Below are 23,928 nucleotides of genomic sequence, written 5' to 3' on the forward strand. Positions count from 1 at the left end.
GCCGGTTTGCCATTTGGGAAAGGGCTTGCGAGAAGACAGATGAGACGTTCTGCCTGGGCAAGCTCAGATCGCCAGTGCTGTTGTGCCTGTGAAGAGGCTGCCAAGGGAAGGTGAAGCCCAGCAACAGCTCTCAGGGCTAGCATTTCTTGTGGGAGAAGGAGCGGTCTTTGCCATTTGGGAAACAGTTTCTGCTAAGGACAAGAAGAGGAGATGTTCTGCCTCTGGTCAAGCACAGATCGCCAGTGCTGTTGTGCTATGAATAAGCTGCCAAGGGAAGGCGAAGCCCAGCAAGAGCTTTCAGAGCTGGCATCTTCGCTGTGGGAGAAGGATGCGGTTGTTTGCCGTTTGGGCAAGGGGCTCTGCGAGGAGAAGCATGATGAGACGTTCTGCCTCTGGTCAAGCTCAGATCGCCAGTGCTGTTGTGCCTGTGAAGAGGCTGCCAAGGGAAGGTGAAGCCCAGCAAGAGCTTTCAGGGCTCGCATCTTTCTTCTGGGAGAAGGAGCCGGGTGTTTGCCTTTTGGAAAGAGGCTCTGGCGTCGACGAGCACGATGAGACGTTCTGCCTCGGGTCAAGCTCAGATCGCCAGTGCTGTTGTGCCTGTGAATATGCTGCCAAGGGAAGGCGAAGCCCTGCAACAGCTCTCAGGGCTAGCATATTCTTTGTGGGAGAAGGAGGCGGTCTTGTGCCATTTGGGCAAGGGGCTCTGCGAGGAGAAGCATGATGAGACGTTCTGCCTCTGGTCAAGCTCAGATCGCCAGTGCTGTTGTGCCTGTGAATATGCTGCCAAGGGAAGGTGAAGCCCAGCAAGAGCTTTCAGGGCTCGCATCTTTCTTCTGGGAGAAGGAGCCGGGTGTTTGCCTTTTGGGAAAGAGGCTCTGGCGTCGACGAGCACGATGAGACGTTCTGCCTCTGGGCAAGCTCAGATCTCCAGTGCTGTTGTGCCTGTGAAGAGGCTGCCAAGGGAAGGTGAAGCCCAGTACAGCTCTCAGGGCTGGGATCTTCCTTGTAGGAGAAGGAGCCGGACCTTTGCCATTTGGGCAAGGGGCTCTGCGAGGAGAAGCATGATGAGACTTTCTGCCTCGGGTCAAGCTCAGATCGCCAGTGCTGTTGTGCCTGTGAAGAGGCTGCCAAGGGAAGGTGAAGCCCAGCAAGAGCTTTCAGGGCTCGCATCTTTCTTCTGGGAGAAGGAGCCGGGTGTTTGCCTTTTGGAAAGAGGCTCTGGCGTCGACGAGCACGATGAGACGTTCTGCCTCGGGTCAAGCTCAGATCGCCAGTGCTGTTGTGCCTGTGAATATGCTGCCAAGGGAAGGCGAAGCCCAGCAACAGCTCTCAGGGCTAGCATATTCTTTGTGGGAGAAGAAGGCGGTCTTGTGCCATTTGGGAAACAGTTTCTGCTAAGGACAAGAATGATGAGATGTTCTGCCTCTGGGCAAGTACAGACTGCCATGAGTGTATTGCCTGTGAATAAGCTGCCAAGGGAAGGCGAAGCCCAGCAAGAGCTTTCAGGGCTCGCATCTTCCTTCTGGGAGAAGGAGCCGGACCTTTGCCATTTGGGCAAGGGGCTCTGCCGAGAATGACAAAGAGGAGATGTTATGTCTCTAGACAAGCACAGATCGCCAGTGCTGTTGTGCCTGTGAATATGCTGCCAAGGGAAGGCGAAGCCCAGCAACAGCTCTCAGGGCTAGCATATTCTTTGTGGGAGAAGGAGGCGGTCTTGTGCCATTTGGGAAACAGTTTCTGCTAAGGACAAGAATGATGAGATGTTCTGCCTCTGGGCAAGTACGGACCGCCATGAGTGTATTGCCTGTGAATAAGCTGCCAAGGGAAGGCGAAGCCGAGCAAGAGCTTACAGAGCTGGCATCTTTCTTCTGGGAGAAGGAGCCGGGTGTTTGCCTTTCGGGAAAGAGGCTCTGGCGTCGACGAGCACGATGAGATGTTCTGCCTCGGGTCAAGCTCAGATCGCCAGTGCTGTTGTGCCTATGAATATGCTGCCAAGGGAAGGCGAAGCCCAGCAAGAGCTTTCAGGGCTCGCATCTTTCTTCTGGGAGAAGGAGCAGTTGTTTGCTCTTCCGGAAAGGGGCTCTGCCGAGGATGACAAAGATGAGATGTTATGTCTCTAGACAAGCACAGATCGCCAGTGCTGTTGTGCCTGTGAAGAGGCTGCCAAGGAAATTGAAGAGCAGCAGCATCCTGCTTCTTCTCCTAGAAGGATGTTGCCTGTTGTGGCATTTACACTTTCTCCTCACCATCCCTCCAGCAGGATACGAATCTTTTCCAGGCAGGGAGTAGGGGAATAAAAAAACCCTAAATCGTAGCGGGTGCATGTTTAAATTTGAACTGGCCAATGGAGACCTGCCAGGTACACTGAGGTAACCTTCTTATCCAACAGGGATTAAATGACCTCAGGTCTGATTCCACTGGTGTATAAATTGTGTCCAGCCGGAGGACGCGTTGGCAGCCCTCCTCGGATCTGTGGGTCTGTTGTCGGGGACTCCCCCTTGAGGCGGGGCACCACCCGAGGTAACTCCTCGAGGGAGAGAGCCCTCACCTTTTAAGTAAGTGAGTGATTTACTCGATTTGGAGCCCTCACTTGAAATCTTGTGGATTCTTAAGTCAGCTGTGTAGTATTAATTCTCTTTACATCATTGAGCCTGTGGTTTTATAAGATGTTACCGGACTTCTAACTAACTTTTGCTGAAGAATAAATCTGATTTGATTATACGTTCATCCGTAACGCCTGTTCTGAAGTTCTTGCTAGTCTTCACCTTCTCTTTGCAGTCTATTCACAGGCACAACAGCACCGGGAGACGGTCCACATGGGGTAAATGGTAGCTGCTATGGCTTCCAGCAGGCGACGCATTGAGAAACGTGGCAGCTGCGGCCCCCTGTGGTGTACAGGGGGCGAAAGTCAGCAGACACGGCCCTCCACTGTCAACGCGGAATGAAAGGCGGCAGCCATAGCCCCCAGTTGGCGAATTTCTTTGAAATTATATGCTGTCCTGCTGCAGGATAGACTACGTGATGTGATAGCACCTAGAGGAGGCAGGTGGAATACAGGCGGGGCCGTGACCTGGGGAGAAGTGGCAAAGGAATTGATAAACTATGCCCAGAGAACGTTTCTCACCAAGCTTAGCAGAGCTAAGCTTGCTATCCGCCAAATAGAAGGACCTGGCCGACCTCCCCATCTGAGACTGTAAACACCAAAAAGCCTTATGGGGGTCAGCGGAACTTGTTGTGGGCAGAAGGGATAGAAAAGGCAATTCCCCGAGATGTGATGGACAGCATGCCCTCCTCTGTCCTAGAAAAGTTGGTCCTAGCGTGGAAAGACAAGAACAAGGAACCTCCCCATACTGAGTTAGACATTCAAGGCTATAAGGTGGCGAATCCACAGTTGCTGGCAACTCCCTCTCCCCAAACGCCTACTGCCCCAGAGGAAGGCATGACTGTCCACAGGACGGGAAACTATACGCACCATCCCCAGTAAGTGAGCCAGGGGATGGCCAGTAGGTTTATTTAAGAAGGCTCACTGCAAATGACAGGAGACCTGTTGATTACTTTTCCCCTTGTTCCCTTTAAGACCCCAGTAACTTTTTTAGTTTATACAGGTGCTCAAATGTCAGCACTCCAGGTGGATGTTGCTAACTGCAACGGAATAATTGCAGATAAGAAGCAGGTATGGGTCACAGACATTTTCGGAAGCTCCCAACCGCGCCGACAGCTAAAGTTAAATGCTGGCTGCTAGGGTATTCGTCCCCTGTTGAGCTTACTATGATACTACGTCCTCTACCCACCAATATTCTAGGAGTCGACCTGTTAAATAGCCAGTCATGAGTAGACCTTAAGGGAAGAGAATGGAAATTCGGGTGTCCTGTAATCTCTATGAGGCTTTTGCAGTCTGCACGAACTCTCCCACCCTCAAAGACAGTTATTGTCAAACCTTATGCTTTGCCTTTGGGAGCAAGGGAAGAGATCACTTCAGGGATAACTGAGTTACAGGTACAGGGGATAGTTATTCCTACGCACTCACCCTGTAATTCCCCAGTACAGCCAGTCCACAAGGCAAATGGGAAGTGGCGATTGACAATTGACTATCGACATTTGAACGGCAATACTGACCTATTAACAGCTGCAGTCTCCAATATAGCAGAATTAATTGCAACCATACAAGAACTGGGTCACCAGATTTTAGCAAGCATTGATGTGAAAGACATGTTCTTTATGGTTCCTTTACAAGAAGCAGATAGGTACTGCTTTGCCTGGGAAGGTGTACAATATACATTTACACAACATCTCCAAGGCTATTGCCATTCGCCAACCATTTCTCACTACGCATTGGCCCAGGAACTAAATCAGATCACTCCTAAAGATGGAGTAAAAGTATATCAATATATTGATGATATGCTAATTGGAGGACCAGACACTACTGCGGTGGTGCAAACCCGGAGAGAAATCATTAGTCACTTAGAGAATTTAGGGCTCCAAATTCCTGCCGAAATGGTGCAATTCCCATCACCTGAACTAAAATTTTTAGGTATCTGGTGGAAAGGAGGGACTGTGTGTATACGTCCCAAAACCTTGTCTACCCTTGAACAAGTGAAGATGCCTGAAAATAAGAAAGAATTGCAGCATGCCCTAGGCTTGCTAGTGTTTTGGAGAAAACACATCCCTGACTTCTCTATCATGGCTCGCCCTTTATATGATTTAACCTGTAAAAGAAGTGCTTGGGACTGGACACCTGTCCATGAAGAGGCTCTGAAATTATTAATTTTTGAAGCAGGGATTTACCAGGCCCTAGGGCCGATACATCCAACAGACCCACTCCAGATAGAATGGGGTTTTGCAATTCATGGGATATCTATACATATGTGGCAGTGTGGACCTGAAGGTCCTACTCATCCCATAGTTTTTTTTTTTTTCTCGCACAGCTATAAGGATGCTGAAAAACGGTATTCAGTTTGGGAGAAAGGACTCTTTGTGGTTAACCTAGCCTTACAGGAGAATTATACAGCAGCCGCCCATCATCTTGCAAGGGCCCTTTAAGATCCTGAAACCAATATTGGCTGGAGCTCAACGAGAAACAGTAAGGAAGTGGTATGCCCACTTAGACCACTACTGTCACCCTAGACAGATAGAGGAGGGAACACCCAAAATGCTCCAAATACAGGATCCCCCTTCTGATCACCCAGATACAGAATCCCCTCCATTGTACATCAAAGTGGCTCCTCATTTTAAACCCCATTTAACAAATGTGTGGTTCATTGATGATTCTGCAAAAAGTGAAAGAAAGATGTGGAAGTATTGAGCAGTAGCATTACATATTGATTCAGGGGAGCATATGATAACTGAGGGAGAGGGTAGCGCCCAAGCAGGGGAGTGAGTTGATCTGTGGAGCGTAGTCGTTAAGGAAGCTGAGACAACAGAACAAGTATACATTTATACTGACTCCTATGCAGTATTTAAAGGATGCACTGAATGGTTACCATTTTGAGAACAAAACCAATGGGAAGTAAAACAAGTGCCAGTGTGGCAACGAGACAAATGGGAAGAAATACCTGAATATCGCCAGCAGAGATCTTTCTTGGTAGGCTGGGTTGCTGCACACCAGGCAGGAGATAACCCGGCTCACCTCCTAAATAACCAAGTAGATTCCTTAACATGTCTAGCTAGTCTTGCCATTGATGGTGAAGCAGAGAAATGGGAACACCTTCTGAAGTGGCTGTACGTGAAGCTTGGCCATTCAGGGAGTAAAGACCTCTACGAAGAGGCTATTAGTAGAGGATGGGCCGTTACACGAAAATTATGTAACACTGTTATTTCAGCATGTGGTCAATGTCGAGTTCGCTTGGAAAAATATAACCCTTTAAAAGAGCAACCCCTACATTTAAGAACAAACAAAGGTTTATGGCAAATGTGGCAAATTGACTATATTGGCCCCTTTCGGGTATCAGACGGAAAACGCTATGTGTTAGTAGGAGTAGAGGTAGTATCAGGACTAACACAAGCTGAAGCCATATCCAGAGCAACAGGAGAAAATACAGTGTAAAGTCTTAAAGTATGATTTAGCTGCTTACCCAAGCTTCAATCAATTCAATCTGATATTGGGAGCCATTTCACTGCTGGAGTAGTGCAAGAATGGGCTAAGGGTGAGGAAATCCAGTGGGTTTTTCACACCCCTTACTACCCTCAAGCTAACGGTGTTATGGAGAGAATGAACAGACTTCTAAAATCAGCTCTGAGGCCCCATGACCCAGGGTGGGCCCCATGAATACCAGAAGCAGTATACCGAATCAATAGCCGGTGGGGGGCAAATGGCTGCCCCCGACTTCTAGCGTTCTGTCCCACACCTCCTTCTATCGTTCCAGGGACAAAAGGTGGCAAAGACCCTGTATGCTTGCCCCACTATGCTGGACAACTAATATTAGTGGAACTGCCCACTGTGGGGCAAGTGCCGCTAACCCTAAAGATCCCCCTTAACCTTCGTGCCTGGGTGGCCACAGATGCCCATGGGAAAGAACATAAAATCAATACCTGGTGGATCATTCCTTCTTTTTAATGACCGGTTCCATCGGACCAAGTTTTTTTGTTTTTGCCCTTCTAGGGTCCAATATGGAAGACGAAGAAGAAACCGATAGAAGAGTCTGAGACGGATGTTAATTCCAAGTGTTTGGATAACTTGTGTAGTCAATAGCTTGTTGTATCTTGCAATATGTATCTGTTATCACCTCGAGCGCTGTTTTGGAAGAAGATCCTTTTCCTCACCCTTGCTCCCTCAGGAGGAGATGGGTCACCAAACCTCGCTTGGGAAATAATCGAGGTTTTATTAGTCTGTGGGGAGATCAGGACCAAGGTTTATGTATCTCCTTGCCTCGAGCAGCTGAGGAAGGACTGAGGTTTTTCATGATTCCGGTGGATTTGTCATTTATCTTTAACATGAGAAACGCTACCTCTCCAATATACATGACAGAGCACGGGATAGATAAACAAATACGGGTAAAATGGAAGGATCTTCCAATGATAAGTGATCCTGTATATCAGGAGTGGAAAACTCCCCCAATATGAAGCAAGATTTATCACTGTATCACAGTGTGTGTGAATTTAAAATCCCGACCCTTGATGTTACTCTGTTATCCCTAATAGATATAGATAGGGTCGAATCCCCTAATTACTTCAAGCCATGGACCTTTACTAAAGGCTAACTTGACCTTTAAGAAGGTCAAGTGCGGAGGCACAGGACAACACACACAGACCAATGTGATCAGGTGAAGCCCACTTTACTAGAGCATCAGACATCATTTTATACATTGATTACATCTGTACATGCGTTTAGCTATTTTAGTATTGGTTACACACATTATTCACGCACTGTCCATGCGTCTAGTTACACTTAATGATTGGTTATATCAACACTGTACACGTGCATAAACATAAAACATAATTGGTCATACTAACTAAAACATACGAGACTTGTCTCAGTCTAATTGGTCAAGATCAAGTTGAGGTTGTTTGTGCCAAGTTCTCTTTATCGTGGAATGCGCACCTGTGTTTTTCTAATTGGTTTCTTTCTTATGTTTGTCTTCTTGTTTATTCTGTTCAAGGCCTTCTAAAAGCATCTGGAATGCTCTTGTGACCATTAGCTAAATATGTTCCCACAACAGTCAAGGGCACTCGACCATGCAGACACTAACCTTGGGATCCCCTGTTTGATCCTCTAACCAGACCTGATTTCTATGAAGTCAACTATAAGGTACAACGGAATCCTGATTGGTGTATACAACTTCCAAATACAACAAATGTATCCTCAAGAAATGGCCGCAATATTATGTGGGCCTGGTCTCAATCTACTTTTGGACAAACTTTTGTGGATCCCAAATTTGACCCACCTGTTAGAATCTTAGAGAGCCCCTTTTTAGTTGTAGCAGAGTACTTACATGTAAAACAGGTCCTGGAAATCCTCCTGAGACTTGGTTCATAGCTGGAATCAGAACTTTAATTCATGATGTGTACTTGCTGGGGCTACCCTTCTAAGGGCTGGAAACATAAAGATAAATCTTGCAATACAACTGACCTCAATCAAGGAGTTGATTGTGGGCTGCCCCACACCCACTATCCCATAAAAGGGACAGCCCGGAATACTAAGCCAAGAGTTGTTATATTAAATAACACTGATACCTACAATTGCAAAACAAGCATATATCCAGCTCCTTTGGAGTTAGCATGGGGATGTTCTGATGGGAAATTCTATTCCTATTTAACATTAGAATATCATGCAGGATTAAAATGTGGGGTAGTGATCCCTTTGTTATGTCCCTCGAGAGTATTTAAATTCTCCACACCCACGAAAAGAGCACGTCAAGAGGTGGAGCCACCTAAGGAACGACCTGGATGGGCAGCACATGGAGTCAGTCTACCAGATTACTATACTGTGGGTCAAACAGTTTCCTTAATGTTTGAAAACATATTTACTCCATATGTAACCTTCAAAAGACATCAATTTGTCTTAGAAAACATCACCTGGCAACTGCATTTATTAAGTAATTGGACTGGGTAGACTTTTGGAGAATTAAACTTACAAGTTCAACAAGTGTCCAAGATGACCCTGCAAAATAGGTTGGCTTTAGATATGTTATTGTTAAAAAAAACAAGGTGTGTTAAACTTGACTGAATCTGAATGTTATATTTCCATTCATAATGCCACGACCTCCATTGAAGAAACCCGGGCAAAGATGAAAGAGATTGCTGATCAAAGAGCTGAATTATTTCAATCAATGCAGCCAGCTGACTGGTTTGATGGCTGGAGTCCCAACTCATGGCTAAATTCCATTTTGGGATCCTTGGGACTGACGGGATGGGGAAAATGGCTTGTAAATATTGGACTTATAATATTAATTGTATTTATATGGTTAATAGCAGGCCTTGCCATAGTAAAATGTATTATTAGCTGCTTGCTATCCTCAGCTGTCTCTCTCTCCTCCTACTGTCCACTATATTAAAATCACCACAGACGAAGATGATATGAACGAGAATCAAAGTCCAGCGACTGTTTGACCCACAGGGTGGTGTGATGGTCTGACAAATTATAGTCAATGTCGCAAACATTCGTTAAAGAACTTTGGTGGAGAAAATGGCCTCTGGAAAAATGCTGGAGTTTTGTGAACAGGACAATGTGGCCAGAGGAGAAAGCCCCATGGTGGGTGGGACCGCACTTCTCCAAAGCTGCAATTCCTTATCTTAAGTGACCAGGAGAAGGAGCACAGCATATGCGCCTGGAGGAGGAGGCCCCACGGAAGATGGGACTGTGCTTCTATCTTAAGCGGTCATGCCAGCAGGAAAATAGAGGCAGCTCCGCAATGAACCCCCCCGCCCAAAGCTCACCAACTGATTCCAGAGAACCCCGAGAACAGGAACTGCGCATGTCGAGACCATCGACTAACACACTATAAAGGAAGGGAGAACGAGCTCTCAGTGCACGTCCTCCGGAACTGGATCTCTATGCTGGCTGGATCAGTGCTGGACCCAGGACTTCTTCTTCTTCTTCTTTCTCTCTCTCTCTCCCTCTCTTTTTATTCTCTCTTTTCCACAGTCCCTACACCTCATCCTTTTAAACATAAACTGTTGACCAAGTCTGAGACTAGGAGTGGATCTAGCCACCCCTGGGCTCCTCTTCGAGAAGGAGTCCGGAAAGCAAGGGGGGTCTGCTCTGAACCTCGTGACTCAACGGGAGGGCTCTCCTTCTGACACAGTTTCATGTTCCTTTTTCCATTTCTTTTTCTACACCTCTGTTAAAGAATTTTCAAACATGGGTTTCTCTAGGTTTGCTTTATTAACAACTCAGAGTTGGGCCACCACCACAGTGAATGGCAACCTTCCAGAAATTTCCCAATCTTCTATACCTTTTTACCACACGTTGTCCCAGTCCAAAGTCTTTGTAATTTTCCAGTCGATCTCTGTTCCCATGTTGTTATCATTCATCATCTTAACTCATCAATTCTCGTGTCCCAGTTCTTCTGAAATTAGTGGTTATAGGCAGAAGGTCTTCAGTCACCGCAATCACTTATCTTCTTACACATCAAAGATTAGCTTTGAATTTCTGAAAATCACTCAGGCTATTCTATTAATTTATCTTGTTCTAAAGCTAATCACTTACTCCCATGTCTTAGGTCTAAGATGTATGATCCTTCTTCTGTTGATTCAGCTTGACTGGGTTTCAAGCCAGCCATGGAGGGGGAGACACATAGGACAAATAAGCAGCTTATGCATATTGTTTTATAAGCACCTGCATTCTATTAATCATATCTAAAACAATTTCTAACCATTAGTTATATGTCTAATATGAATAGTCTTAGAAACAATAAGGCTTAAGGCCTAGTTCCTTTTACAACCTCCCTTCTCTTTTCAAACAGCAGGTTAATGACACATTGCAAGGTTCATATTGATAAGTTCACTTGTACTTGGGCAAGGTTAGCTAGGTTGAATAAATGTTGATTGTTGTTTGAACTCCCCTGGGGTCGTTTCACCTTAATTCTGACACAGGAAATCCACGAACCCAAGCCACTCCAACTTTGGGACGCGACATTGGGTAGCTTCCCTGGAGAAGTCTGGGGTTGCTACCCAGGATGTCAGGTCCCTAAAAGGGAGGTCAAAAGCCTCTGGGAGTTGCTGGGAGGAGTCACAGGTGGATCCTGGAGGGGACAGCTTCCTCCAAAGAAGAAAAAACCTCAAGGGTAGCTTCCTTGGAGGAGTCTGGGGCTGCTACCTGAGATCTTAGGTATGTAAAGCAGAGGTCAAAAGACTGGGAAATGGCCGGGAAGAGTCTAAGGTGGCTCCCGGAGTTGAGAGATATATCTAAATAAGAAAAAAAAATCTCGAGCAAGTTACTTGGAGGAGTCTGGGACAGGTAGCTGGGATCTCTGGTCCCGAAAGCAGAGGTTAAAAGACTCTGGGGGATGCCTGGGAGGAGTCTTGCCTCGATCCTGGAGGAGACAGCTTCCTGCAAAGGAGAAAAACCATCTTGGGTAGCTTCCTTGTAGGAGTCTGGGCATGCTACCTGGGATCTGAGGTCCCTATAAGAGAGGGCAAAAGACTCTGGGACATGCCTGGGAGGAGTCCCAGGTGGATCCCGGAGGAAACTCCTTCCTTCAAAGGAGGAAAATCGTCTTGGAGAAGTCTGGGGCTGCTACCTGGATCTCAGGTCCTTAAAAGTGATGTCAGAAGCCTCTGGGAGTTGCTGCGAGGAGTCACAGTTGGATCCTGGAGGGGAGAGCTTCCTCCAACAAAATAAAAACCTCAAGGGTAGCTTCCTTGGAGGAGTATGGGGCTGCTACCTGGGATCTCTGGTCATGAAAGCAGATGCCAAAAGACTCTGGGAGATGTCTGGGAGGAGTCTTGGCTTGATCCCGTTGTTGAGAGATTTACCTAAAGGTAAAAAAATACATCAATTAACTTATCTGGAAGAGTCTGGGGATGCTACCTGGGATCCACAGTTCAGAAAGCAGAGGTCAAAAGACTCTGGGTAATGCCGGGGAGGAGTCTCAGGTGGGTCTGGAGTTCAGAGATTTATCTAAAGGAGAATAAAATACCTCAAGTAACTTCCTTGGAGGAGTCTGGGGCTGCTACCTGGGATCTCTGGTCCCAAAAGCATAGGTCACAAGACTCCGGGAGATGCCTCGGAGGAGTCTCAGGTGGATCCCAGAGGAGAGAGCTTTCAGTCCTGGCACCTTCCTTGTGGGAGAACTAGCTGGAGGTTTTGAATTTTGGAAATAGGCTGTATGAGCCTACGAGAACGAGAGTAACGAGACGTCAGTTCACAGGGGAAGCACTGATCCCCAGTGCTGTTGTGCTCCTGAATAGGTTGCAAAGGGAAGGTGATGTCCAAAGACAGCATTAAGTCCTGGCACCTTCCTTGTGGGAGAACTAGGTGCATGTTTTCAATGCTGGAAATTTCCAGACCTGTCCCAATTCAGTCAGGTAAAAAAAAAAAATCATAAAAAAAAGAAACTAAAAAAAAAAAATCAAGATTTGTTGGTAATTTAAAAAAAAAAGTGCTATCAGTTAAGTATACAGGAAATGGAACGGTGTTTACTATAATTTCTGTAACCATTCCTTCTCTGGTTTCATTTAGACAACTCAATTATAAAAAAATAAGACATCAACACAGTAGTTTCTTTTGAGACCCCTCCAACAACTGGAGTCATTACAATGACACAGAATAGGTTCCTGAAAGCACCCAAATGAGTGTTAACAAAAAACTTAATTACAGTAAATAAATAAGAAATCACCAGAAATGAAAAGGAAAGTCCATTAAAATACATTCAGAAATTCTGACATTTTCATGCTCGCTTTAAATGTTTCATGCTTTAATGGGCATGTGTAACTGAGTGAAGCATTTTATGCAGTAGCTGGACCTGATTAGACTAAGGATGCTCTTTTTCCACATTTTTTAAAACAAAACCATCATGTTCATGAAGATGGATACGCATGGGATGGAAGGCAAATGCCCAGCACTTTAGTTCTGAAGAAAGAACTTGAAGAACTGAGTTTATTTATAAAATACAAAGACCTCAAAAATAAACTATACAAGTATATTATACACACATATACTTTATATTGACATAATTATGAAATAATAGCTTATAAATTATAAATCTTTAAGCCTTTAACAAACAATTCGGTTACAAAGAAGAGCAAATTTATGAAACCTGGCATATACCTTTGCCCTACTTCTTGTCAGGACAATGATAAAATTTACCTCGGTTCTGAGCAAATACAAGAGTCTTTTCCACAGTGTATATCTTACATTAGCAACTTGTCCAAGGTCTCACACTGGGGAATAGGTAAGTTACATATATTTTTATTGTTTTTATTATTTGTTACGAAGCTTCGGAGGTGTACAGAGATGACGGTCTGAGATTTTTCTATCTATCTTCACTCTGTCTTGCACAATTAAAAAGGACTTAGACAAAAGCACAAGATAGACATATCAGATAAACTATTTTAAAAAAACAGATTCAGTTGGAATGCTGAGTCAGCATAAAGTCTGCTCCTATCTTATGTCTTCACTAAAGTTAAACAGTTAGGGCTGCAACGTAACACCAAACTGAGAGATGACACACAACTAGAAAGAAACCATCTACAATGCAAGAAATATGTTCCAAACATTTTTAAAGCACGTGAAGGGTTTACTTACAATTCTTCTTCTTGTTTGCTTTTCTATCAGAAACCAGATACACACTTCCAAATCTTCCATTGCCAAGTTTCCTCTGAATAGTATATCTTCTTGCAATCAAGCATCTGAGCAAACCGAATTAAATCTGGCAAGTGACAGGCTTAGCAGGTTCTTGAAATTTCAGCATTTCTCTGTGTAACAGAAACTACACAAATTTCTCCAGAATGTAGCTTTCAAATCCTTTTACTCTTCCATGGATGTTCACAGGAAACACTTGAAACAGAAAAAAAAATTATTTGTCAATGTATTATTCAAATCTTCTTATAATTCTATGGCACTGCTTATAGTGCTCAGCTTGCAGCAAAACACAAATTAAGTGGAATCATTAGTTGCTAATTAATTAGTTAGTAGCTAATCATTATTAGCTGTGGGCAGCAGACTTGATAAAAAAAACTCTAGATAATGTAGATGTAACATAGTCAGCCTTCCTCTAAATCAACCTTAAATGAATTCACTGAACTGTTAACACAGGGAAATCAAATGCAGGTGCTTATACATCAATTTATTTTAAAGTGCTTTTTGCAAGGACAACTACACCTGTATTTCACCTGACAGTTCCCCTAGATATGGCACTCTTCCTCACCACCTGTCTTTATACATCCGACACCAAAAATATCTGCATTTCAGGATATAAACTTCATGATTTCTGTGTACGCTAAAGCATAATCTCTACCTGTAATTTGAGTTCACTCCCATTAATAACTACAAAGCTGTTTTCTCTGCTCTTTCATTTGCCCCTCAGATTTCACCATCTGTTTCAGTGCTTGAGGATCCTTTGGAACAAATAAAGGTGTGCAAGATCCTACCATCAGTGCAACTAATTCTACTATCTGTCCACACTGTGTGCTGTGGTGCAGCGTGCCCACACTGGGTTTGTTCACCATAGCATTTTAACATCAATGCAAGCACATCAAAGCGTTGGGGGGGGCGGGGTTTGTTTGTTTTAGAAGAGAAACGACAGATTGCTTCATTTTAAAAGCTGTATAACTGCTGGTTGCAAGTCACTCTCTTCACTTTCTAACAAATGCAGAGCCTAAATGAAGATTACAAATTTGTATCTTACAACAACTCTGTGTATGCGTGTGTGTGCATGTGTGCACAAAAACCTATTTTAATACCCATCTGCTGAGCTGCTGTCACACTGTACCAAAGACCTTGACGTTGCAGTGTCACTGTATTATGAAACGCAGCCAAATTTTATTACTACAAGCCATCTTAATGATACAAATCCTGTCTATTTTTTAAACAAAAGCACTCCTGAGATTCTGTTCCTGTGTTCTCTTTCAGATAGCAACAGTGACAAAAATTTTGAAATGCACATGCTAAGCAAAGAACATGAGCTAGAAACTGCCATCTTCTGTAACTCCAAATCTGTCTGAAGAAGCATAAATGGATCATGTTGAGGTGTGGGGAAGGCAGGAAGATGAACTCCATAAAATATTACATTGCCAGTTCTGGAAAGTTTATGTATTTTTCATTTACTATTCTATTCTCCTAGGAAGTTGCTGTTTTATGGATGCCTTCATAAATTCTAAATAGAACAGCTTTGAAATATGTAACCTCTAGAAATAACTGCACTTACAAAAACTGATGAGCTATCTATTCCTTTTTTCTGGAGAAGAGTCACTTAACACTGCTCACCTTCAAATTTTCATACTTACTTGGGCCCTAGGAATATATCACAATCCTTTATACCACAATATCACAATTGAGATCAAATAGCCTGTCGAGTCTAACTGTTGTGCTTTATTTCCAACCCTGCCTCTTACCTGCTACTCTCTATGCTTCAATTTCTCTCTATGTATAATAATAGTAATAACTCTCATATAACTTCATGAAATGCTTTGATATCTACTGCTGAACAGTGTTACAAGGCAGAGGCAAGTGATTGCCGCTGTGGTGTCACAGGCAAATTTTAATGGCACAGAAGAGATGGATTGCTAAGCCACTGCATTTGAAAGAAATGCCCTGTAAGAGTCAATAGACTTTAGAGCCTGAATGATTCTTCAAGAAGTATAGGAACTAGCAGCCTCTCCTACCTCACTCAAACCTTTAGCCCAACCTTCCCTGTATTTTTTACCAGTGTCCATCTTCTCCCAGTGAGCATGTATCTCCCAAGAAGCAGTACATCAATTGCTTCATTAAAGTTCAGAACAACTAGAGATAACTCAAAGAAATCAACGCTCCAACCCCCTTTTCCTCAAAAATCCCAGTATACCCCGCCCTATCCAGTAACACTCTGGTAAACGGTTTGTGTTTTTAATTTTCTCCCCTCCTCCCCCGCCAAGCCCCATTCCAGAGCCTGGCAGACTGCTGATGCCAAACTAATGCAATTACATTATCTGGATCACTTTTTCTATTTTTCCTTCTTCCTTGGCTAGAGTTAAATCTCCTTCCTCTTTTTTGTTGTAAGCTAGAGCAAAATTGTTTAGTGTTTCATAATTCCACCTACACATGCTAAGGACACAGCACCTCCACTTCTTCCCTGACCTTCCTTTACTTATATAAGATACTGTTTTTAATTTCCTTTATGTAACCTTCAGGTTTCTTTAGCAATGGCTAACATACTCTGACATATTCTGCCTCCCTTTGTGAAGACAAACCCTTCCTTGCCAATCAAGGCAATTTTCCAATTCTATCATGTTTTCTTTCTATTCCTTAAGAACCCCTGTGCTACATCAACATTTGTCACCCCCCCCTTGCAGTACAAATTCCAGAGCTTTTATATTTAAACTCCAAATACACTCAGTATTTACTACCTTGATTTTTTCCTGCCAATGATTTCACTGGCTTGCTCCTTTAAACTTTTTGAAAATAAAAAAAGGATGTATTCCTGGCATTTGTCCTTAATTAAAAAAAAAAAATTAATTCCTGAACACTGGCTCCATTGTTATTTTCTGCAACATCTTTATAAACCTAGCCAAGCCTCAAGTAACACCACCTCAGTTGGCTGTTTTTTACTGCTCCCAGAGAAAGGATAACTAGAAAGATTCTATTAGTAGTGTTGGTAGCAAAGGAGCTTGCAGGTGATGATAAAAGAAAGTCAAATATACTAGACTATCAAAGACGCTAATTAACATCTCCCTGACGCACATTCAGGAAGCCGAGATCCCCTAGGATAACCTCAGAGATGTTATTACGTTGTTAACAGACCGCGTAAGACTCAAAATTCACGCTCCGCGGGTCCTGGGGGCATACACACAGGTATGCAGTGTCCCCGCTTACCCGCCCCGCTACCTTCACACAGAGGGGCGAGGGCGGCGTGCCGCCATTCAGTCCCCCTTCCTCACCCCTCCGGAGAAGGCGGTGCTCCCCGGGACCCCTCTGGACTCGCCGGCAGGTACGCGACCTCCCCGCAGGTTTCTGCCCCTCCAGCGCCCGACCCCGTACGGCCGCCAGAGCCGCCTGACGGCGGTGACTACTATTCCCCAGGGTCCTCCGGCTCCCCTCAGGATGGCCTGAAGCAGAGCGCTGCCAGCCCGGGGCGAAAGAAGAAGCGGCCACAGCCTCCTACCTCGCCCGGCCTCGGGAACCAAACCGGGCTGCGCGGGGAGGCTGTCCCGCCGTCAGCGCGGTGTTTGCGGCTCCGTCGCTAGGAGACGCCGCGCAACGTTCCCTGAGAGCCAGCGGGCAGGAAGAGGAGCCCCGATTGGAGGAGTTCGGCTGTCACGCTAGTGCGCTTCCGGTAGCGTAGCGACGGTCCGCGGGGAGAAGGAGGCGGCCGCCGCCATCGCCATGGGCATCCACGGGCTGGCGGGCTTCGTGGAGGAGCGCGGGTTGTTCTTCACCGAGCTGCGGGTGAGAGACACCAAGCTGGTCATCGATGGGAGCAGCCTCTACCACCGGCTGTGCTTCGCCTCCACCGTCGACTTCCGCCGCGGCGGCGATTACGGGCCCTTCACGGCGGCCGTGCGCGACTTTTTTGGCAGCCTGCGGGCCTGCCGCGTCGCCCCCTTCGTGGTGCTGGACGGCGGGCGCGGCGCCGACGACAGGAAGCTTCCCACGATGCGAGGCCGCGCCGCCGAGCGGCTGCGGGCAGCCCACGGCCTCTCCCGCGGCGACGGCGGCTGCCTGGTGCCGCTGCTGACACGCGAGGCCTTCGTGCAGGCGTTGGGCCGGCTCGGCGTGCCCTTCGTGCAGTGCTTCGCCGAGGCCGACCGGGAGATCGCTGGCCTGGCCAACCGCTGGGGCTGCCCCGTCCTCTCCCTCGACAGCGACTTCTGCGTCTTCGACCTGGCAGCCGGCTACTGCCCCCTGACCCACTTCCAGTGGCAGAGCGTGCGCGCAGGAGAAGGGGCGCAGGGCTGCTATATTCCCGCTCGCTGCTTTTCCGCGGAGAAATTCTGCAGGCACTTCAGTCACCTGAACAAAAGCCTGCTCCCTCTCTTTGCCGTCATGAACGGGAACGACTATACCGATTGGGCAGCTCTCGAGGCGTTCTTCAGCAAGGTGCCCTTGCCGAGGGGGTGGGCAGTGGGGAAGGGGAGGAAGTACGCCCACCTTCAGGGGCTTCTGAACTGGCTGTCGCAGTTTGCTGGGCCCACCGAGGCTGTCGACAATGTGCTGAAATACCTTAAGAAACACCAGAGAGACAAAATAAGGGAGCTTCTGTGCACTTCAATGGAGGATTATACTCCCTCCGATGTGAATCTTGAGGACTTTTTTCAGAATGGAAAGTATGAATGTGAGGCTGCCAGGAAAGCAGACTTACCACAGTGGGTACTCGATGCTTTAGCAAAAGGTAAGCTGGCCCCATTCATCAGCGATGCCCTGATACTAAGAAGTACCTTCCTCCATGTTCAGGTGGAGAACATGCAGAGACCTAGCGCACATAGCACAGCTTTGCCCATTCGACAAGTTATCTATGGACTGCTTCTGAGAGTATCTCAAAGTACTGAGGCTGCTTCTCCAAGTAAACAGACCAAGGAGCTGCCAGTTGTATGTGAATTTGACAGACTCCAAAAGACACTTAAAAAAACATTTGTTCAAGCAGCAAGCCGACCCACAGATTTCTGTGATTATCATTTTCCTTTGGACAAGTTAATGGAGGTAAATGGTTGTCACAACAGATCACAGTTAACAGTGTTTCACAAGTGACAAAAAATAGTTGGGACTTAGTTTGCCAACTGGTTGCTAAATGTGATGCCTGAACTAAGCCAGCTAAGTAACTACTTAATACAGAGGTACCTACAGGGCTCCAAGCTTGGCCTGTGATAGTTGAGAAGCTGCATAGATTGCCTTTATCTTCCCTTCCCCCCCCCAAGTGTACAAAGACAAATTATCAGAAAATTTGGTTGTGTATATATGTAGTATTGCCTAAATATTCCATTCTAAGCCCTTCTTTCATTCTATGTATTCTGCTACCCTAATACTTGCTTTTATAATTGTAGGAAGGAACTCCGTTTCATGGAATTTAGGAAAGTGCAATTTAACACTACAAAACTTAATTTATATTTGATCAAGCTATGGATGTTTCAGAGCAATGTTCTGAAACAAAATCTGACCCATGCTTTTTTACTAAAAATCACCGTTACTTCATGTATGAATCTGGCAGCTGCCCAGCAATTTTACCTGCTGCAAGTATGAGTCCTGTTAACATGGACCCCTACTGCTTGCCAGACAGAACAGCACCTGAAAAACGGCTTGTAATCAAAGGAAAGTTGTACTAGGTTAGTTCCAGTCACCATTAGCAAGTCTGTATATTTAAATTCTAATGATTAAGACTGTTACTCTTGCTGTGAATGGAAAGTAATCTCCCATTGCCAGAGTTGCATAACTGAGGTCTTGTATGCAGTAATTTCTGAAACATCTGGAAATACAATCTGTGCCTTTTAATAATGCATATTTAAGCCACATGCTCTAGCCATTCAGGCATTCAGATCAACTGTTAACACATCTTTGTGCATGGGCTGTGCTGTATGTTTTTATCACTTCCTGGTGGCTATTTCATATAAGAACCAAGTCTGTCACTACTATGACCATTAAATGCTACAGATAGCTATGGATCCAAAGGCCTACATACAGGTTATTTTACAAAAGTTATTATTACAGGCCTTTTAAACAAGCAATATGCAAACACTTAAGAGTTTGAAAAATCACATTTGGGGATGTTAAGAAACGCCAATGACAACTGAATTTGGTCTTGGTGTGTATACCGTTTAATGAATTTGAACTTCGGCTATTACAACAACTCTTCTTACTAAATATATGGGAATTATCAATTCAACAGAAGGTTAGAAGAAGAAAGGTTATTCTGCATTTAAAGTGCTCTAGGCAAAACTGGTTTCAGTTCGTCATCTTCTCTGGGGATGTCTGCCTAAGAACAGGCAAAACCATCCTAATCAAGGTTCACAAAGCACTTGAATTACAGTTGAACAGCCTGCTGCAATTCTGCTGCGTTCATGAAGTTATAGACAAAGTTTATAACACCACTTTTTAGAATTTAAATAGCACAACAAAGAGGGAATATGTGCTAGGAATTAATACATTGCAGGTGAAAAATGCAAACTTCACACTTAAGATTTCAGGTAAGCATGTTTTCAACATACCAAGAACAGACATCACCATTACATCTCACAAAGCAAGGGTAACTTCTAAGAGGCACAAAATGAAGTTGTGTTTATATATATATAAATAAATATATATTTATATATATATATTTATTTATATATATATATAAACTTTGCCATACCAAAGTAATTTTAATGCATTATGGTTCCAGGATTTTCCAAGCACGTCAACTTTTACATAGGAGTTTAAATTAAGTCACCTGATTTGAAGACAACTCTGAAACCTCTTAAAATCTAACCTTGGGCCGTTGTAAAAAATTACTTTTATCCTTCTACCTAACATTTAACTGTGTAGTTTTTAAAGCTAAAGTAGTATTTAAAAAATACTTTCTGTTCAGAATATCAATGAAACTTAAATATTTTTTTATCAAAAACATTAAGTACTAGCTAGTTTCAACACAGGCTTATTTGCCTTTTGGAGATTGCTCTTAGCTTTATTTTTCCACTCCATTTTTTTAAATTTATTTTCAGGTGCCCATGTCATGCCGTCAGATGCTTTTGCTGGAGACTCTAGGAGTGAAAATGAGTTTCCTAGAATCTATCCCCAGTCACTTACAACTCCCTGTTGCTGTAACGTGTTACTGGATATTTTGTTCAGAACCAAAAGTTAAGTTGCATCAATTAAAGGCTTTACTTCTAATGATAGTATCTGGAGAACTGCACAGGATAACAAATGATCCAGGTATGTCTCCAAATAATACCATTTTAAGTGTTCAGCTACTATGAAAATCTATACCATAATTCATTTTTCCTCATTTATGGAAATTCAGATGAATTAGTATTGATTTACACTATATCCTGAGGTGTCACATTCTTTTGATACAGAGCAGAGAAACAGTGCTAGCCATTAATGTAACATTTTATATAGGTAAAACAGTACTTTGCCATCTTGTAAAACATTAATTTGCACTTATAAATGCTTTAAGGCTATAAGATTAAATTAGATATAAAATTTACAAAAAAATTAGCTTAACATACTCATGCACCCAAAAAGAATAACTACTATTGATGCATTCCGATAGAAAAACTCATGAGAAAAGAAAAATCTAAAGTCATCTGTACTTAAAAATGCTGAGTTGCACAGGCACCCTTTTATCTGCCTGTGCATTCTGAGTATTTCAAAGTACCTAAATCACCACAAAAATTGTTTCAGTAATATTTATACCTATTAAGAGTTACGGTGGCATTTCCTCTAGGAGTCCTTCATTTGATGGCAAAGATTACACATGCTAGGGTTATACAGTTTCTTTAAGTTCTAGTTTATATAAACTGGACTGATGTGGTTGCCACCTGCTTCCCAAGTAGGTGGGAGTGAGATGGAAATCTTGGAATTGACCCACTCACAGAACAGCATAGCACATTACCTAACAAACAGAATTCCTGATTTCACAATTTCAGATTCTTATGGATATTCATACTTTAATTTTGACTCAGTTTTATGTCTTAAAGTTCAGTTTGAGACATTTGAAAACATTATTGGTGCTTCCTGAAATGGAACTGGAGGTTTAAAGACCCTATGCATTGCAGGTACCTTTCGTACTGTTCCCAGCAGAACATTTATTTGCCTGTCATTTTTTATTTATAACCTAGATCTCACAGTTTTATGTGCTGAAGATGACAGTATTGCATACAATGAATTTATAAAATGGAAGGAAAAGAAATTGCAAAATAAAGACTTCGATTTAGATGCTGCACACAGTTTTTGCCAGTGGCAGTGCTGTCTTCAGATGGGATTGTATCTTAACCAGCTACTTTGCACTCCTCTCTCTGAGCCAGACCTAAGTAGGTAAGGATGTTCCAGAGATCTGCTTTCCACACAAGCCACTGATGGAACATGTTCACATTTTATTTTCTGTGTCAAATGCCTTTGGCCAATTTTACTACATTTGAACTCCCTTCTTTAAAGATACTAATATGGAGAAAAATACTGAGTAGAATAGGTATCCCTTGGGAGCCTGCTATTGGATACTGTATGTAGTTAAGATCTGTATTTCATTAAGCAGCATGTTTCTACCTGTCCTACTGAGGTGCAGTTCTAAATGAAGATTCTCTCCCTCCTTTGAGCAGGCTTTACAGTGGGACCCTTGTGCACAGACTGTATCAGGAACTTAAATCAACACCTTCAGTGGAAAATCTGTTTAGTTTATCTCCAAAAATGATTCAGCTTTATCAGGTTTTGTTAAATACAGTGGAGTCAACTGTATCTCCAGACTTCATTCAGAAAATGACCAAGACCAAATCTGAGTCCTACAAAAAGAAGAAAGCATCTAATAAGAAAAAAAAGGCCATTAGGTGTGCTGTACCAGAAACTCAGCATTTATGCAATGTTAATAGGTTTGCATCACTTCGAGTGGATGACTGAAAGCATTATTCCCAGAATAACTTTCAATGCCATGCAGATGGAAGAAATTATATTAAAATACATGACTGTATTAGAATTTGCTCAGCTGTTTTCATAGAAGTTCCTGATTCAATCTTTACCAACAATTCCTTCTTCAGGGAATTTTTTTTTTTATTTACTTTTTTTGTAACACTCTTATAAAAGGTGCTGTATAAAAGTTGTGGTGTCTTGTTTTTCTTTAAAGGTATCAGTCTAATTGAAAACAAGAGCAAAGTTGTTCAGCATTTCAGAGCTGGACTATTTTAGAGGAATTTTCTTCCTGAACATCTATAGTTGGCTATCCCTCCATCTACCTGAACACTTCTAACTTCCAGAAAATGCAATTTTTACATTTGTGTTTGAGGAACACAGTAATTACGATCTTACAGATTAGATAATGGAAATGTACAAGTTTAAAAATATTGTAGAATCTGTCTTCACAGGTAGAGTATTTGTACTTTTGGCGAGAGCTAGCTTTACTCGGTGACAAATAACTTGTGCTTGCAGTATTGTAGGTACTGAACTATACATGGGGAGAAACTTCAGCTTCCATTCCTCCCACCCCCACTGTGGAATGCAAGTAAGGGTTAAATGCTTACATGCACACACAAAAAGTTATCACATAGTAGCAAGTTTCAGCAGGTTTGCCAATTCAAGAGTAATTGCGTATGATCTGCCATTAAAAAACTGTTGTCATTGGAGTTAACCTCCTTTCTCTAAAGACTCTACTAAAATTACAGACCTGTTTAACTTCCCCAGTGTACACTGTTACTTGACAAACCCTTACTATCAACACAAAAGGGAAAAACAATTTAAATGCTGTTCTTATAAAACTGTTGGTTTTCCAGTGTCTTCCCCATGTGAAATCTAATTACAACATTTGCTTTTTCTCAAGAATCTGTATACCTCTTCTTATATTCAGAAAAATAATTATTTTTACCTTTAATCATTGAGGTTTTGCCCATTACTTACCAGAATTCAAGCTTGATTCATGCATTGTGTGCTCAGTTTTCAGTCCTGTTTACATCTGCTGACAGCTATCCACATGGAAGTAACTCACTAGGTCTTGTGACTTAGAGGAAGGATCTCTGATATCATACACCTGAGTGTTGATACTTCCATAATATATTCAGTGAGAATAGTCTTATAACATCCATGAGAAAACTATTTTTGAGATACAGTCTGAGATAGTAATTTAACTTTCTTCCACTATGAAAACGGCTACTTATTAAACTACCAGCAGATGGCACCTACACTCAACCATCCAGCAAGTTACTAGAACTTTACAACCCATTTTTAAATAAGACTTCTATTTGCAGCAGTCTACAAAGTCACATTTCCATCAGATGACTTTAACCCCTTTCAACTTTAAAGTTCTTGATTTTAGTAACTAAAACTTAAATCCTTAATAATCCAAATCATCCTCTCATTCACTATGGTCCCACATGTTTCATTTTACCAAGCTTGTAGTGTCTTATGGTTTTTAATCATCAGAAATAGTCACATTTAAAATAAGTCTTAAATACAAAAACACAGGCATCTTTGATTCCACTTTGCTAGTGCTGTGAGAAGAGAGATCTTAATTTACTCTGAATCCCATACTGGAAAAGTGCTGGACAACACAAATTCTTGAGACTTGCCAAGAAGCAGTATCTTCAATTAGATAGTTCAGAGGACTGGGATAAACTCAAGTGTTCCATTTCAGATAAAAAGGCTGCTATGATCACATGGCATTTTGAGAATACCTTTGGGAGTGC

The 23,928-nt window shown here is 43.3% G+C and overlaps 1 protein-coding gene across 1 annotated transcript; it reads left to right on the top strand.

Annotated features, from left to right (window-relative positions):
• The first annotated feature begins 16,879 nt into the window (after window positions 1-16,879).
• Window positions 16,880-22,349, top strand: ASTE1 (asteroid homolog 1). The gene is made up of 4 exons (XM_030007655.2): window positions 16,880-18,271; window positions 20,263-20,473; window positions 21,382-21,577; window positions 21,859-22,349. Exons 1-4 carry the CDS (start codon window positions 16,958-16,960, stop codon window positions 22,151-22,153), a joined length of 2,016 nt encoding a protein of 671 aa, XP_029863515.1. The 5' UTR covers window positions 16,880-16,957; the 3' UTR covers window positions 22,154-22,349.
• Window positions 22,350-23,928: the final 1,579 nt, after the last annotated feature.

Source organism: Aquila chrysaetos, chromosome 3 (genome assembly GCF_900496995.4).
Source record: "Aquila chrysaetos chrysaetos chromosome 3, bAquChr1.4, whole genome shotgun sequence".
Classification (NCBI taxonomy): Eukaryota; Metazoa; Chordata; class Aves; order Accipitriformes; family Accipitridae; genus Aquila; species Aquila chrysaetos.

Bases quoted from the DNA above. Each gene is read 5' to 3' on its own strand.
- ASTE1 (XM_030007655.2), top strand. From the start codon at position 16,958: ATGGGCATCCACGGGCTGGCGGGCTTCGTGGAGGAGCGCGGGTTGTTC. The intron at 18,272-20,262 runs GTAAATGGTTGT...ATTTATTTTCAG, and splicing joins CTTTGGACAAGTTAATGGAG to GTGCCCATGTCATGCCGTCA. The intron at 20,474-21,381 runs GTATGTCTCCAA...TTTATAACCTAG, and splicing joins CAGGATAACAAATGATCCAG to ATCTCACAGTTTTATGTGCT.